The 14,699-nt window shown below is 40.3% G+C and overlaps 1 protein-coding gene across 1 annotated transcript; it reads left to right on the top strand.

The window, feature by feature from the left end:
* The first annotated feature begins 2,064 nt into the window (after positions 1–2,064).
* LOC127184689 (putative protein FAM47D) lies at positions 2,065–3,258 on the top strand. Its single transcript, XM_051141034.1, has one exon. The coding sequence runs from the start codon at positions 2,065–2,067 to the stop codon at positions 3,256–3,258; it is 1,194 nt and encodes a 397-aa protein (XP_050996991.1).
* Positions 3,259–14,699: the final 11,441 nt, after the last annotated feature.

The following is a 14,699-nucleotide window of genomic DNA, read 5'->3' as shown; positions in this document are numbered from 1 at the left end:
AGTGGTGAGTGAGTTCTGACTTTGATACAAACTCTGGTGCCCCATTTTTGACCACGTTCCCTTAATGGGGCGACCTGGTGGCACTTAGAGGAAGGATAACAGGTCACCAAGAGGAGACTCGATACCCTATAAGCATATACAGGGGGAGGAGGTCCCCATCAGTCACAGACATAGGGAAAGGGAGTAAGGGGAAAATGGGAGGGAGGGAGGAATGGGAAGATACAAGGGATGGGCTAACAATTGAGAGGTAATATGAATAAATTAATAAAATATTAATAAAAATAAATAAATAAAGAGAACTAATGTGGTAGAAAAAGAAAAAATACTGGAAACCAGACTCCTAAAGATCGAAACAAAATATTTAGTCAAATTGAAGCCAAGAACCTTCTAACCTCTTATAGGCTTCATTACTCTGCTGTCTGTTGTGATTACAGAGACCTCCACAAATCTGAGCAATGTGTACAGAACCTGTTTCCACATCTATATAATTTTATCTTCATGGGAGATAAATATTTCAATAATGTGCTTTCAGGGTAAGTATGTCAACCTCGTTTCTCCCACAAAATATGATGGATATAGAATATATACTTGTCAGTTCTTGGGTATGAAATCAAACAGAAAGATCCCAGGGACCAAATAACATGCTAAACAAGTATCATTCAGAAGCCACAGTATAATACAAGAACATGTATGAAGAAACAGCTGGTAGACTCATGAAATGACCGCTGAAGGATGAATGTTGCCCTCCAAATGCCTTCCAATTGAGCACAGTACTGATTATAATCCATATCATCGTGATTCAAAAACATTGGATTCCAATAGTGTGAATTTCTCTTAAAAAAAAAAAAACCTTAAAAACAATAAAATTTGCAAAAGAAAGGCCTTAAATGTCATTTTAAAACAATGTTTTATTGAAAAGAAAACTAGTTCAAGGGATACTATGCTCCTTGAAATAGACAAATAGGAAGACAAATAATGGGAGAATAAATTTCACAAGTGCTGTATTTGACAAAGGAATGGAAACCTGTCAAAACCCAGTGGAATATGTCTCAGAATTGATACAAACTAAACAGATTTTTTTAAATGAACACAGACTGAGCCAGTGGAAATATATGGATGACAAGAAAAAGCAAATGAAAGCCATGATGAGATACCACTGAACCAACATTAGAATACTCCCAATTGAAATGTCTAACTCCACCACATGCTAGGAATGTGTGGAAGAATTGAAATTCTTCCTAGCTTCTGGTGGGCTAAAAATCCAAGAAGAGAAAATAGAATAGACTCTGGGAGCAGTTGAAGAGAGACAGTAGAGTGGGAGCCTACCGTAGAGGTCCTCTGAAGAACTCCAACCAGCAGGGGATGCAAGCAGATGCCAAGACTCAGCCAAACTTTAGGCAGAGCCCAGGGAGTCTTATGGAAGAGTTGGGGAATAGGATGACCTGGAGGGGCAGGAGCTCCTCAACAAGACCAACACAGCCAAAAATTCTGGGCCCAGTAGGCCCAGCCTAGACTGATGCACCAACCAAGGATCATGCATGGAGAGGACCTAGGCCCTAGGCTCAGATGTAGCTGATAGGCACTCACTCTCCATGTGGGTGTCCCAATAAAGGGATCAGGGGCTATTTCAGACATGGGCTCTATGGCCTGATCTTCAATCACTTCCCCATGGCAGGGAGCCTTATCAGGAAGAGGACTCAGGCAGTCTTGATGAGCCTTGGTAGACTGGGGTCACTTGGTAGAGGAGGAGGGCTCCCCCTTTCTGAAGACTAGAGAAGGGGGTTAGTCGGAAAAAAGAGGGAGGATGGGAATGGGAGGAGACGAGGAAGGGAACTATGATCAGGATGTAAAGTGAATAAATTAAAAAATTAATTTGCATTTTTAAAAATGCCAGTCTATCGATAGTGGGTATGTGTCTAAGTGATGTGGAACAGAATTGAAGGAACTGTGGTGTAGGAACTCCGTCTTGCTCATCAATATAGAATCTCAAGTTTCCTAGCAACCGGGCATCCTCAGGGAAACAATAGCTGATTTAGAAGCAGTAGCCTCAGAGCCAGAGATACCATGGGGGACCAGGGGCTGCCAGAGAACCAGCCTCATAGGGTATCTAGGTGCAAGCATGTCTTGAAGCACAAGAAGGAGCAACAGATATGCCCTCCTTTCATGGAAGGCCATCACCGGATGTTTTCTCTGAAAGAGCTGGATGGCTTTACTAGACACTATGAGCCAGGTGAAGAGATACTATCACAAACCATCCTGGGGCCTCTTTTCCCTAGAATTTCTCATGAAGTACCCAGTACCGCCACCAAAAAGAGCCACAGTAAGCTACCCAAGGATTCAGGACTGCTTTGCTCAGTTTCAGTGGATCGGCAAGGAAGCACAAGGACCCAATACAAGCTGGACGGCTTGTCTCCGATGGAAGGTGATGCTGAAGACCACTTCATACATTTGACGCAGATAGCAAAATATGACCAGAATCTGAATAAAGGGCCTAACTTGGAAAATCGAATGGAAGCAAATAAGAACAGTAAGTATGGGAAACACCTTCACAGACAACTCAACCTGGGAACTCCTGAGAAGGCCAGGTCAAGCCTCAAGGATTTTTTTCCTACACACACATCCAGAAATCAGAATTTGCTTGGCTCCCTAAGTTCTGGATACACACAAAGAGGAGGTGATGATAGCTATGAATGGAATGGAGCACTGGGAAATATGGATGTGTTGGAACAATTTGACATGGACTATGCTTACCAATCAACTTATAAAGACTCTTCAGAAAAGAAAATTAGTCATCTTCCGTCCAAGCTCAAGTACTTCAGAGGGTTAAGCAAAGAAAAGGACATCAAATTCTCTGAACAGGATTCAAAATTTAAGATGAAACTCCAAAAACCACATGATCTTTCTATGGCCACCAAAGAGAAGTTTAAATATGGGACATCAGATCAGAAACCAATGCACCGGAAAGCACAAACCAGTAAAGAGCCTTTAGGTGAACCAAAGAGCTTGCTTGAAATTCAAGGTAAAAGCTTTTGCAAACCAGATGTACTTGAAAATCTCTATGGAACAATTGCCTTTAAGGATTTCATTGTATCCAAGGGATATGACATGCCAGGCATACTCAAGAAGTTTTTTGTGAAAAAGGGATGGGATTACAACTCTGTAAATACTCCTTTACCAAGTGTATTAAAAGATCATGAAATAACAATGCAAAATATAGATGACGAAGATGATCAGAATGGTGGAAAGGAACTTGACTAAAAGACTTTCCTATCACCACTTACTTGACTGTGCCCTGCTCTCCTTTTGTGTTTGAGATGCATTGGGTGGCTACTCTTTGGCATCCCAACCACAAATGTAACAGCTAACATTCAGAGACATTTCTCAATGACTTTATGCTTTGCCTTCACCAATTTTTTTATATTCTATACAGTAGCAGTTCAATATCAGAATCTACTTTTCTCATATTTTTTTCATTGACACTGGTATATCAATCACTTGTCAAACTACCTAAAACCATTAATTAAAAACAGAATTACTATGAATGAAAAGACTCAGTGGTATCGTCTTGCAAATGGGTGAATTTCAAAACACAGTGATTGCATTTGACCATGTCCCCTGGAGGGGGAGACCTGGTGGCACTCAGAGGAAGGACAGCAGGTTACCAAGAAGAGACTTGATACCCTATGAGCATATACAGGGTGAGGTAATCCCCCTCAGGAACAGTCATAGGGGAGGGGAATAAGGGGAAAATGGGAGGGAGGGAAGAATGGGAGCATACAAGGGAGGGGATAACCATTGAGATGTAACAAGAGTAAATTAATTAAAAAAATAAAAAAAAAAACACAGTGATTGGACTGACAAAAGGAAATGTGCATAGTTTCTTACAAATTTACATATTAATTAAATGGTCATAGAAATCACGTCAACAACCAATCTTGAATCTATAGCTGAAATGATGGGGAGCTATTTTCCTTTCTTGCACACCACAGCCTTTTAACTTTCCAGATAGTGATTATATTCCATGATTTTAATGTGAAGTATACTTTACGGCTTACACGATCAATTTTCCTCTTGTATGTAAAACACATCTTCAGTTTTGTTAAACAACTTGCATGTGCATGCTCTTAACATAGTTGATAGTTTCAAGAATAAATTTCTATCGCACACAAGGTCTGCATGTATTCATTGGAATCCCCTTTGGTGCCTTTCCCACTTTTAGTTCTTTTGTGCAGAAACTTTTACGCACTCACTTGGCTTTCTTTTTTTTTTTTTTTTTTTTCAGAATTCAAGCTCATTTTTAATAGATCATTTATTAAACTAAGCTTTATTACAGATATGCAAAGACGATTTAGTATACAGAAATCAATAAAGTTTATCCATTACATGAATAGACATAAAGACAGAAATTATATGATTATCTTTTTTTTTTTTTTTTTGGATCCCTATTTTTTTTTATTAATTTATTCTTGTTACATCTCAATGTTTATCCCATCCCTCGTATCCTCCCATTCCTCCCCCCCCATTTTCCAATTATTCCCCTCCCCTATGACTGTTCCTGGGGGGATTACCTCCCCCTGTATATTCTCATAGGGTATCAAGTCTCTTCTTGGCTACCTGCTGTCCTTGCTCTGAGTGCCACCAGGTCTCCCCCTCCAAGGGACATGGTCAAATGTGAGGCACCAGAGTACGTGAGAAAGTCATATCACACTCTCCACTCAACTGTGGAGAATATTCTGACCATTGGCTAGATCTGGGAAGGGGTTTAAAGTTTACCTCCTGTATTGTCCTTGGCTGGTGCCTTAGTTTGAGTGGGACCCCTGGGCCCAAATCTGCCTATCATATTGTTCTACTTGTAGATTTCTAGGACCCTCTGTATCCTTTTATTTTGCTATTCTCCCATGCGTCTCTCATTTAGAGTCCCAATAGGATGTCTTTCCCTCTGTCCCAGTTTCCTGGTAAGTGAAGGCTTTCGTGGGACATGCCCCTTGGGCTAGTATGCAGATATAAGTGAGTATATACCATTTGATTCTTTCTGCTTCTGGGTTAACTCACTCATTATGATCATTTCTAGCTCAATCCATTTATCCACAAATTTCGGGAATTCCTTGTTTTTAATAGCTGAGTAGTATTCCATAGTGTATATGTACCACAGTTTCTTTATCCACTCTTCTACTGAGGGACACTTAGGCTGTTTCCATGTTCTGGCTATTATGAATAAGGCTGCTATGAACATGGTTGAGCAAATTTTCTTGTTGTGTGCTGGAGCATCTTCTGGGTATATTCCAAGGAGTGGAATAGCTGGGTCTTGAGGAAGCCCTATTCCCATTTTTCTGAGATAGCACCAGATAGATTTCCAAAGTGGCTGTACTAGTTTGCATTCCCACCAGCAATGAAGGAGTGTTCCTCTCTCCCCACATCCTCGCCAGCATGTGGTGTCGCTTAAGTTTTTGATCTTAGCCATTCTGATGGGTGTAAGATGGGATCTCAGAGTTGTTTTGATTTGCATTTCCCTGATGACTAAGGAGGTTGAGCATTTCTTTAAGTGTTTCTCAGCCATTTGATATTCCTCTGTTGAGAATTCTCTGTTTAGTTCCAAGCCCCATTTCTCTATTGGGTTATTCGGTTTGGTGGTGTTTAATTTCTTGAGTTCTTTATATATTTTGGATATTAGACCTTTGTCAGATGTAGGGTTGGTGAAGATTTTTTCCCAGTCTGTAGGCTGTCGCTGTGTTCTCTTGACAGTGTCTCCTGCCTTACAGAAGCTTCTCAGCCTCATGAGGTCCCATTTATTAATGGTTAACGTTAAGGCCTGGGCCGTTGGTGTTCTGTTCAGGAAGTTGTCTCCTGTGCCAATATGTTCCAGGCTCTTTCCCAGTTTTTCTTCTAAGTGGCTTAGTGTCTCTGGTTTTATGTTGAGGTCTTTAATCCACTTGGATTTGAGTTTTGTGCAAGGTGACAAATATGGGTCCAGTTTCATTTTTTTACACATAGACCTCCAGTTAGACCAGCACCATTTGTTGAAGATGCTATCCTTTTTCCATTGAATGGATTTGGCTTCTTTGTCAAAAATCAAGTGGCCATATGTGTGTGGATTCATATCTGGGTCTTCGATTCGATTCCACTGATCAACCAGCCTGTTGCTGTGCCAGTACCATGCTGTTTTAATTACCATTCCTTTATACTACAGTTTGAGATCAGGTATGGAGATTCCTCCGGAGCACCTTTTATTGTACAAGATTGTTTTAGCTATTCTGGGTTTTTTGTTTTTCCATATGAAGTTCAGAATTGAACTTTCAATGTCTTTAAAAAATTGTGTAGGTATTTTGATAGGGATTGCATTGAATCTGTAGATTGCTTTTGGTAGGATGGCCATTTTTACTATGTTAATTCTCCCGATCCATGAGCAAGGAAGATCATGCCATCTTCTCAGGTCATCTTCAATCTCTTTCTTCAGAGTTTTGAAATTTTTTTCATACAAGTCCTTCACTTGCTTAGTTAGGGTAACTCCTAGATATTTTATATTGCTTGTGGCTAATGTGAAGGGTGTGGTTTTCCTAATTTCTTCCTCTGCAAGCTTGTCATTTGTGTATAGGAAGGCTACAGACTTTTTTGAGTTAATTTTGTATCCAGCCAATTTGCTGAAGGTGTTTATCAGCTTTAGGAGTTCTCTGGTGCAATTTTGAGGGTCACTTATGTACACTATCATATCATCTGCAAAGAGGGATAATTTGATTTCCTCCTTTCCCATCTGGATACCCTTGATCTCCTTTTGTTGTCTTATTGCTCTGGCTAGAACTTCGAGTACTATATTGAAGAGATATGGAGAGAGTGGGCAGCCTTGCCTTGTTCCCGATTTTAGAGGAATTTCCTTGAGTATCTCACCATTTACTTTGATTTTGGTTATTGGCTTGCTGTATATAGCCTTTATTATGTTGAGGAAAGTGCCTTGTATCCCTGATCTCTCTAAACCTTTAAACATGAATGGGTGTTGTATTGTATCAAATGCTTTATCTCTGCATCCAAGGAGATGATCATGTGGTTTTTTATTTTCAGTTTGTTTATATGGTGGATTACATTGATGGATTTCCGTATATTAAACCATCCCTGCATGCCTGGAATGAAGCCTACTTGGTCATGATGAATGATATCTTTGATGTGTTCCTGTATTCGTTTTGCAAGTATTTTATTTAGTATTTTTGCATCTATGTTCATAAGAGAAATTGGTCTGAAATTCTCTTTCTTTGTTGAGTCTTTGTGAGGTTTAGGTATCAATGAGACTATGGCCTCATAGAATGAATTTGGTAATTTTCCATCCATTTCTATCTTTTGGAGTAGCTTGAAGAGTATCGGTATTAGCTCGCCCTTGAAGGTCTGGTAGAATTCTGCACTGAATCCATCTGGCCCTGGGATTTTTTTTGGTTGGGAGACCATCGATGATTGCTTTTATTTCTGTAGGGGAAATGGGACTATTTAGCTTGTTTATCTGTTCTTCATTCAACTTTGACAAGTGAAATTGATCAAGAAAATCGTCCATTTCCCTTGGATTTTCAAATTTTGTGGCGTATATGCCTTCAAAGTAGGATCTTATGATTCTTTGAATTTCTTCAGTGTCTGTTGTTATGTCTCCCTTTTCATTTCTGATTTTGTTGATTTCAATACTGTCTCTCTGCCTTTTAGTTAGTTTGGCTAATGGTCTGTCTATCTTGTTGATTTTCTCAAAGAACCAGCTTTTGGTTTTGTTGATTCTTTGGACTGTTTTCTTAGTTTCTAATTTGTTAATTTCAGCCCTGAGTTTGATTATTTCCAGGCATCTACTCCTCTTGGGTGTTTCTGCTTCTTTTTTTTCTAGGGCTTCCAGTTGTGTTGTTAAGATGCTTATGTGCGATGTTTCCAATGTCTTTTTAAAGGCACTTAGTGCTATGAATTTTCCTCTTAGCACTGCTTTCAATGTATCCCACAAATTTGGGTATGTTGTTTCTTCATTTTCATTGAATTTCAGAAACTCCTTGATTTCTTTCTTAATTTCTTCCCTGACCCAGGTGTCATTTAGCAGAGAGTTGTTTAGTTTCCACGTACGTGTAGGCTTTTTGTTATTTCTGTTGTTGTTGAATTGCAGCCTAAGAGCATGGTGATCTGATAGGATACAAGGTATTATTTCAATCCTCTTGTATCTATTGAGGCTTGCTTTGTGACCTACGATGTGATCAATTTTGGAGAAGGTTCCATGGGGTGCAGAGAAGAAGGTGTATTCTTTCTTGTTTGGGTGAAAGTTTCTATAGATATCTGTTAGATCCATTTGACCCATGGCATTGGTTAATGATGTTATTTCTCGGCTTAGTTTCTGTTTCAATGACTTATCCATCAGTGAGAGTGGGGTGTTGAAGTCTCCCACTATTATTGTGTGGGGATCGATGTGTGGTTTAAGCTTTTTTAGGAGATCTTTTACAAATGTGGGTGCCCTTGTATTGGGAGCATAGATGTTCAGAATTGTGATGTCATCTTGGTTGACTTTACCTTTGATGAGTATGAAGTGTCCTTCCTCATCCCTTTTGATTAATTTTGGTTGAAAGTCCATTTTGTTCGATCCTAAAATGGCTACGCCTGCTTGCTTCTTGTGACCATTTGCTTGGGATATTTTTTCCAACCTTTTACCCTGAGGTAATGCCTTTCATTATGGGTGAGATGTGTTTCTTGAATGCGGAAGAATGTTGGATCTTGTTTATGTACCCATTCAGTTAGTCTGTGTCTTTTTATTGGAGAATTGAGGCCATTGATGTTGAGAGATATTAATGACCAATGACTGTTAAGAGTCTTAATTTTGATGTTGTTTCCAGTCGAGCTTTTGTGTAGTTGTATTTTTGCCATGGTATAGTTATCTATTTCCTGAGTAGTTTTGGTTATAGCTTGACCCTTTGGGATGGAGTTTTCCTTCTAGTACCTTCTGTAAAGCTGGATTTGTGAATAGGTACTGTTTGAATTTGTTTTTGTCATGGAATATTTTGTTTTCTCCATGAATGGTTATTGATAATTTTGCTGGGTAAAGTAGTCTGGCCTGGCATCTGTGTTCTCTTAGGGTTTGCAGGATCTCTGTCCAGGCCCTTCTGGATTTTATGGTCTCTGCTGAGAAGTCGGGTGTAATTCTGATAGGTTTACCATTAAATGTTATTTGGCCCTTTTCCCTTGCAGCTTTTAATATTTTTTCTTTGTTCTGCATGTTTTGTGTTTTGATTATTATGTGGCGGGCTGTTTTTCTTTTCTGGTCAATTCTTTTTGGTGTTCTGTAGGCCTCTTGTATGTTTATATGCATTTCTTTCTTTAGATTGGGGAAATTTTCTTCTATGATTTTGTTGAGAATAATTTCTGGGCCCTGGAGTCTGATGTCTTCTCTTTGTTCAATGCCTATTATCCTGAAATTTCTTCTTTTCATAGTGTTCTTAATTTCTTGGATGTTTTGTGTCAGGAGTTTTCCAGATTTGGCATTTTCTTTAATGGTTGCTTCAAGATCTGTGATTGTATCTTCTAGACCTGAGATTCGTTCTTCCATCTCTTGGATTCTGTTAGAAAAGCTCACCTCTGTGTTGCCGCCTTCTTCTCTGAGGTCTCATGTTCTCGTTTTTCTTCTGTCTGTGTGTTTATCATTGAATCCATTTTTATTTTTAGATCTTGAACTGATTTTTTGATTTCTTTCATCTGATTTTTTGTATATTCCTGAGTTTCTTCCATTGCCTCTTTTTAGGTCTTCAGAGCTTGAACCGTTTTATTTATTTCTTTCGTCTGGTTGTTTGCATTTTCCTGCAATTTTTCCAGTTCCACTCTTTGTGCTTCTTTTATGTCTCTCACCTGTTTGTCTGCGTCTTCCTGCATTTGATTACGAATTTTATTTGTTTCCTCCATTATCATCCTCATTACTAAGGATTTGAGGTCATTTTCTTGTATTTCCGTTGTATTTGAGTTTTCTGGGTTGTTTTCTTTGGGATAGCTGGAAACTGGGGACGCCATGTTGTTTTGGGATTTTTTGCGTATGGTTTTTCGTTGTCCTTTAGACATCTTGCCATCTTTGTTTTTGTTGGGTAGCTTCCAGAGTTGGATGGAGGGAGTCTGATGATAGATTCACTTGTTTCTCACGATTTTCCTAGGCTGGGAGCTCAAAGCTTCACTGGTGTGGATGTTAGGAGGTTAGCCCTGTTGTTCTGGTCTCTCACAGCCAGTGAACTTCAGCCCCCCTGTGCTGTGGATCCTGCAATTGTTCTGGGTCTCTGAATGAGCATTTGGTCAGGCCGAGGTATCCACAGCCTTCTGTGTTCCCTGCCAAATGCAGTCAGGAACACTGGGCCTGAACCGCAGGCTGAACTCAGCTAGATTCTCAGGGCCTGAACTGTCTGCCGAGCACAGCCAGGGATTCTGTGCCCAAAATGCACACAGGGTCCAGCCAGAATTTTGGGGGCTGGGACTACGCACCAAGCTCCACTAGGGCCTTTTGGCCCAAAGTGCGTGCTGTGGTCAGTTATTGACTCAGGGCCCGAACTGTCCACCAATCTCAGCCAGGAATTCTGGATTCAAACTGCACACTGTGTCCAAACAGAGTCTTAGAGCTGGTGGAACCGAGCGTTCTGTCCAGCCTGCGCCACAGCAGGAGAACTGCGGCTGCTCTGAGTTAGCGCCACTGGTGGAACCAAGTGCTCCGCACAGACTGTGTCACCGCAGTGGAGCTGCCGTTGAGCTGAGGTGCTGCCTAGGATGGAACTGAGCACTCCACCAAGCCTGTGCCACAGCTGGAGAACTGCGGCTGCTCTGAGTTAGCGCCGGTGGTGGAACCAAGTGCTCAGCCCAGACTGTGTCACTGCAGGGGAGTTGCCGCTGAGCTGAGGTGCTGCCTAGTGTGGTGCTGCGCGCTCCACTAAGCCTGCGGCACAGCAGGGGAGCCGAGGCCGAAGCTGAGTTAGTGCCTCGGACAGAATTGCTTGCTGGGCTGGGCCAGTACCCTGGACTCTGGGGCCGAAATGTCTGCTGAGTCCTGTCTGGGTCCGAAGGCTCCACACGACCCAAATCCTGCCCCGAGTCCCCTCTCCCACAGCAACTCCCACCAGCCACCACATCAATCGCCTCCAACGGAAGGCTATGAGCTGCAAACCTTAGCCACTGCTGCTGGTGCCGCTGGTGGTGCTGTCTCTGCCGCTGCCGCTCCAATCAGAGAAAATCCACGCCTCTCCCATGTGCAGGGGCATGCAGGTCCTCTGCTCCCTGGTCCCTCCGAACCGTGGAGCACTCCTGCTGCCGTGATGTTCGGACCTCGGTGTTCCTGGCTCAGAAATCTGTGCAATTCCCTGAATTGTTCACTGGAGCCTCCAAACGCAGTCCACACTGCTCGCCGCCATCTTGGATCCTGTGTAATTTGGTTTATACATGTGTAATACAATAAATTTATTATAAAAATACAGTTATGATTCAGTAAAAATTAGTGTATGTTTTAATAAACTCCTGAGTGTTTTTCTTCTGTTCATAGAGTTACATCTGAGAACATAAGACATCAATTTCCTAACTAGGTAAAGCTGTAAGAGACTTACAATCAGTAGGCATTTGTAGCTTTAAAATCTTGGATATAGGAGAGAGGAACAAAGTTTTAGGAAAAAAAATCACCATTAAAAATTCATTGTCCTAGGTAATAGAGCGAGATAGACAAGCAGACAATCAGAAGGACAGAAGTAAATTTTATCTACATTAGATATTTGGGGCTTTGCATTATCCTAGAGAAATAGTTGATAGAAAATGGATATATATCAGAAGATATTTATATGTATTTTGCTTTACACCACAGGTATTTGGATTGTCAAAGGAATCCCAGAAACGTGAGCACAAAGAATATAAATGTCTATAGATATGATCAGAGGACTATAGATGATACAGAAATGGAGGAATCATGTAACAAGTTTTATTCATTCTGAAAAAAATTTAAGACTCTGGTATGAAATCATAACGAAGCTATTACAATGTTTCTGTGCACAAAGGCAGAGTTTGACAAAATAGCAGAGGAAATTGAATCCCCACAAGTGTTTGGTAACTCTAAGCTCATACAGGCACCTTCCTCTGCTCATATTGATCCTGAGCATCAAGCCAAGGAACACAGAAGCTGACGTCTTGAGAAACAGAAGTCAATGAGTCACCCATCCATCTGGTTTTAAAAGGTCAATAAACAGAGAGGAATATCTTTGAACCTTTAAAGGGATTATAAGGTGGATTATCTACTCATTCTTGCTGACTGATTACAGGAACACAAAAGCACATGAAAACTAGGGTCCCGTCCACTGTTATTTTTAGAATTCCAGAATTTGGGAGCACGCACACTTTCCATGAGTGTCACAAAACAGATGTTGGTTCTTGGGGCAGGGTGGAGTGATTGCACGATACAGACTCTATGACACTTAGGGCCCAGGTCTGTAACACTGAATGCATGGAAAGTTTCAGAAGGTCAAATTTCATTCCTTATTCCAGAAATATCTTTTTTTTAATTTCTCAAACAGTGGTTTAGTTATGGTTACCTTCAACAATGTGCTTCCATTTTAACAAGCTGTTTATAGTCTTATACTTATGTAAAGTAGTCTGATAATTAATTCTCTTTCATGTCTAAAGTGCTCATCTCAAATTTCTCCTAATTCATTCACCCAACAATCTATTCCTATCTCTGTATGTTTACTTTAGTTTATTTGTGCCCTATGAGTTTATTAAGGGTCATGTGTGTTATCATGACTTTGTAACTAACTCATAGGCTCTAAAGGCCTCACAAGGCAGGCAAGGCAATACTTTTCCTACACCTAATAACCAGTGGCCTCAGTGACCTCATTTCAGGAAGGATGTGTTCAATCCCATGATCCGCGTCCTCATCAATGCCATCTAGCAGGTAGGCAAAGTCTAGGAGAGGCCCTGTAGGTTAACATGTTAGCTGTTAAAAAATTTCCAGAACACATAAAACTTGAAATAGAAAGTATCAAAAAGATCCTCAGTGCAAGTCTTGTCACTCCATGGTCCGAAGATGGTGGTTTGAAAAGAAGAAGGGAAAGGAGACAGGGAGAAAGCAAGGGACAGAGGAAAGGAGAGAGCTAAGAGACAACTTTTTGGTGGGGATTATAAAATTGTAGAACTAATTTTGAAACATTCTCTATCACCTAGGTAAAAGGAAATGTACCATGTGACTCAGTTTTCTTACTTTATGACTATGCACAAATGACTTACATGCTTTTTCATAGATACTTGATCATCCCTTCTCATTTCTATTCAGTCCACAATAGTTAGGATAGGGAAATGGCCTAAATCTCCTACATCTTTCTAAATGCTAATGAAACACTTGTGCAACAACACCATGGAATGCTATTCAATGTTAAAGAAAAATTATATCATGAATTTACAGATATAGGGCAGACAAATAAAAGACTTTTTTGAATGAGTTAATCCAGATCCAGAAAGACAAATGTGGCACCATGAGTCGTTCCAGTTCCTCCTAGCTCCAAATCTCCAGAGAAAATATTGGAAACACTTGAGACCGTATACTGATCCCTAATACAGAAAGCTCCATGAAATTCCTCACATAAGCCTCAGGGTACCAGGAGGAATGGGAGCTAGAAAGAGCATTATACTCCTAGGGGCTGGAGAACACCAAGGAAACAAGGCCCTATGAAATGAATGAGACAAGCACACACATGAACATGCAGAAACTGAATCAACATGCGGATGGACTGCACAAGTCTGCACCAGATGCAGTCCTATAGTGCAAAGAAAAGAGTACTTATGTCCCATTCTTAACTCAGTTGCAGCAAGCAAAAGAGAGTCACATTTAGCAAATTACTAGGCCGGAAAGGAGAACAGAACACATACCCCATGACTACCTAAGAATGGAAATACAATTAAAAGACATTTTCAAAGAAACAGTTTTCTCCAAGTCAAAATGTAACTAGGGAAAGAGCACCTTCCCTTTAGGAAATTTTAAGCATGATTTCCATCTGCAATAGAGTCAGTTTGCATATATGTACAGTTTTTCATAACATCATTATTTTTGTAGACATTTATGCATGCTATGGTTTCATTTTATCAGCGACACTTGAATTTATTAGCAGTGGAGATTGACTATATTTTTCTATCCTAAACCGTTATTATTATTTTTTTGGTGATTTCTCTTATACTTCTGGGTCCATGGTATAGAAGATAACGTTCTGAGAGAATCAAAAATTAAATATATGGAAAATCTTAAAATAAGATAAGAATGATGGCTGTATGCATCAAGGAAATTCTCCTCACTTTTTAAAGCCTCGGCTTCTAAGGGTGTGGGTCCTCTGGCATATCATGCTTAGGACACTGATTTACATTCACTTAACTGCACATTATAATGTTGAGGTTCATGATATAGCATAAAAATTATGGCCCTTGTCTAAGTGAACATATAGAACATATACATGTGCATTGTGACATTTGCCCACCATTAAAGTTCTGGAGGCAGAGCCATGATGCATAAATGTTATCATAGAGGTCATCCTGCAACTCTGAGAGAAATGCTCAATTAATCATCACCACATACTGGGACCTTAACCCAAAGCTTATTAGTTATGGAACATGAGGGCCCAACAGGAAATACTTGGCAGTTGTAGGCTGTTTTGATTAGGAACCATTGGTTGATTCCATACCACTCCTTCCAGCTAACTGTATAAAAAGGT

This window comes from Acomys russatus, chromosome X, assembly GCF_903995435.1.
Source record: "Acomys russatus chromosome X, mAcoRus1.1, whole genome shotgun sequence".
In the NCBI taxonomy this organism is placed as follows: Eukaryota; Metazoa; Chordata; class Mammalia; order Rodentia; family Muridae; genus Acomys; species Acomys russatus.
Note: the sequence above shows the minus strand (reverse complement) of the source record. Positions and strands in the feature narration are given on the sequence as shown.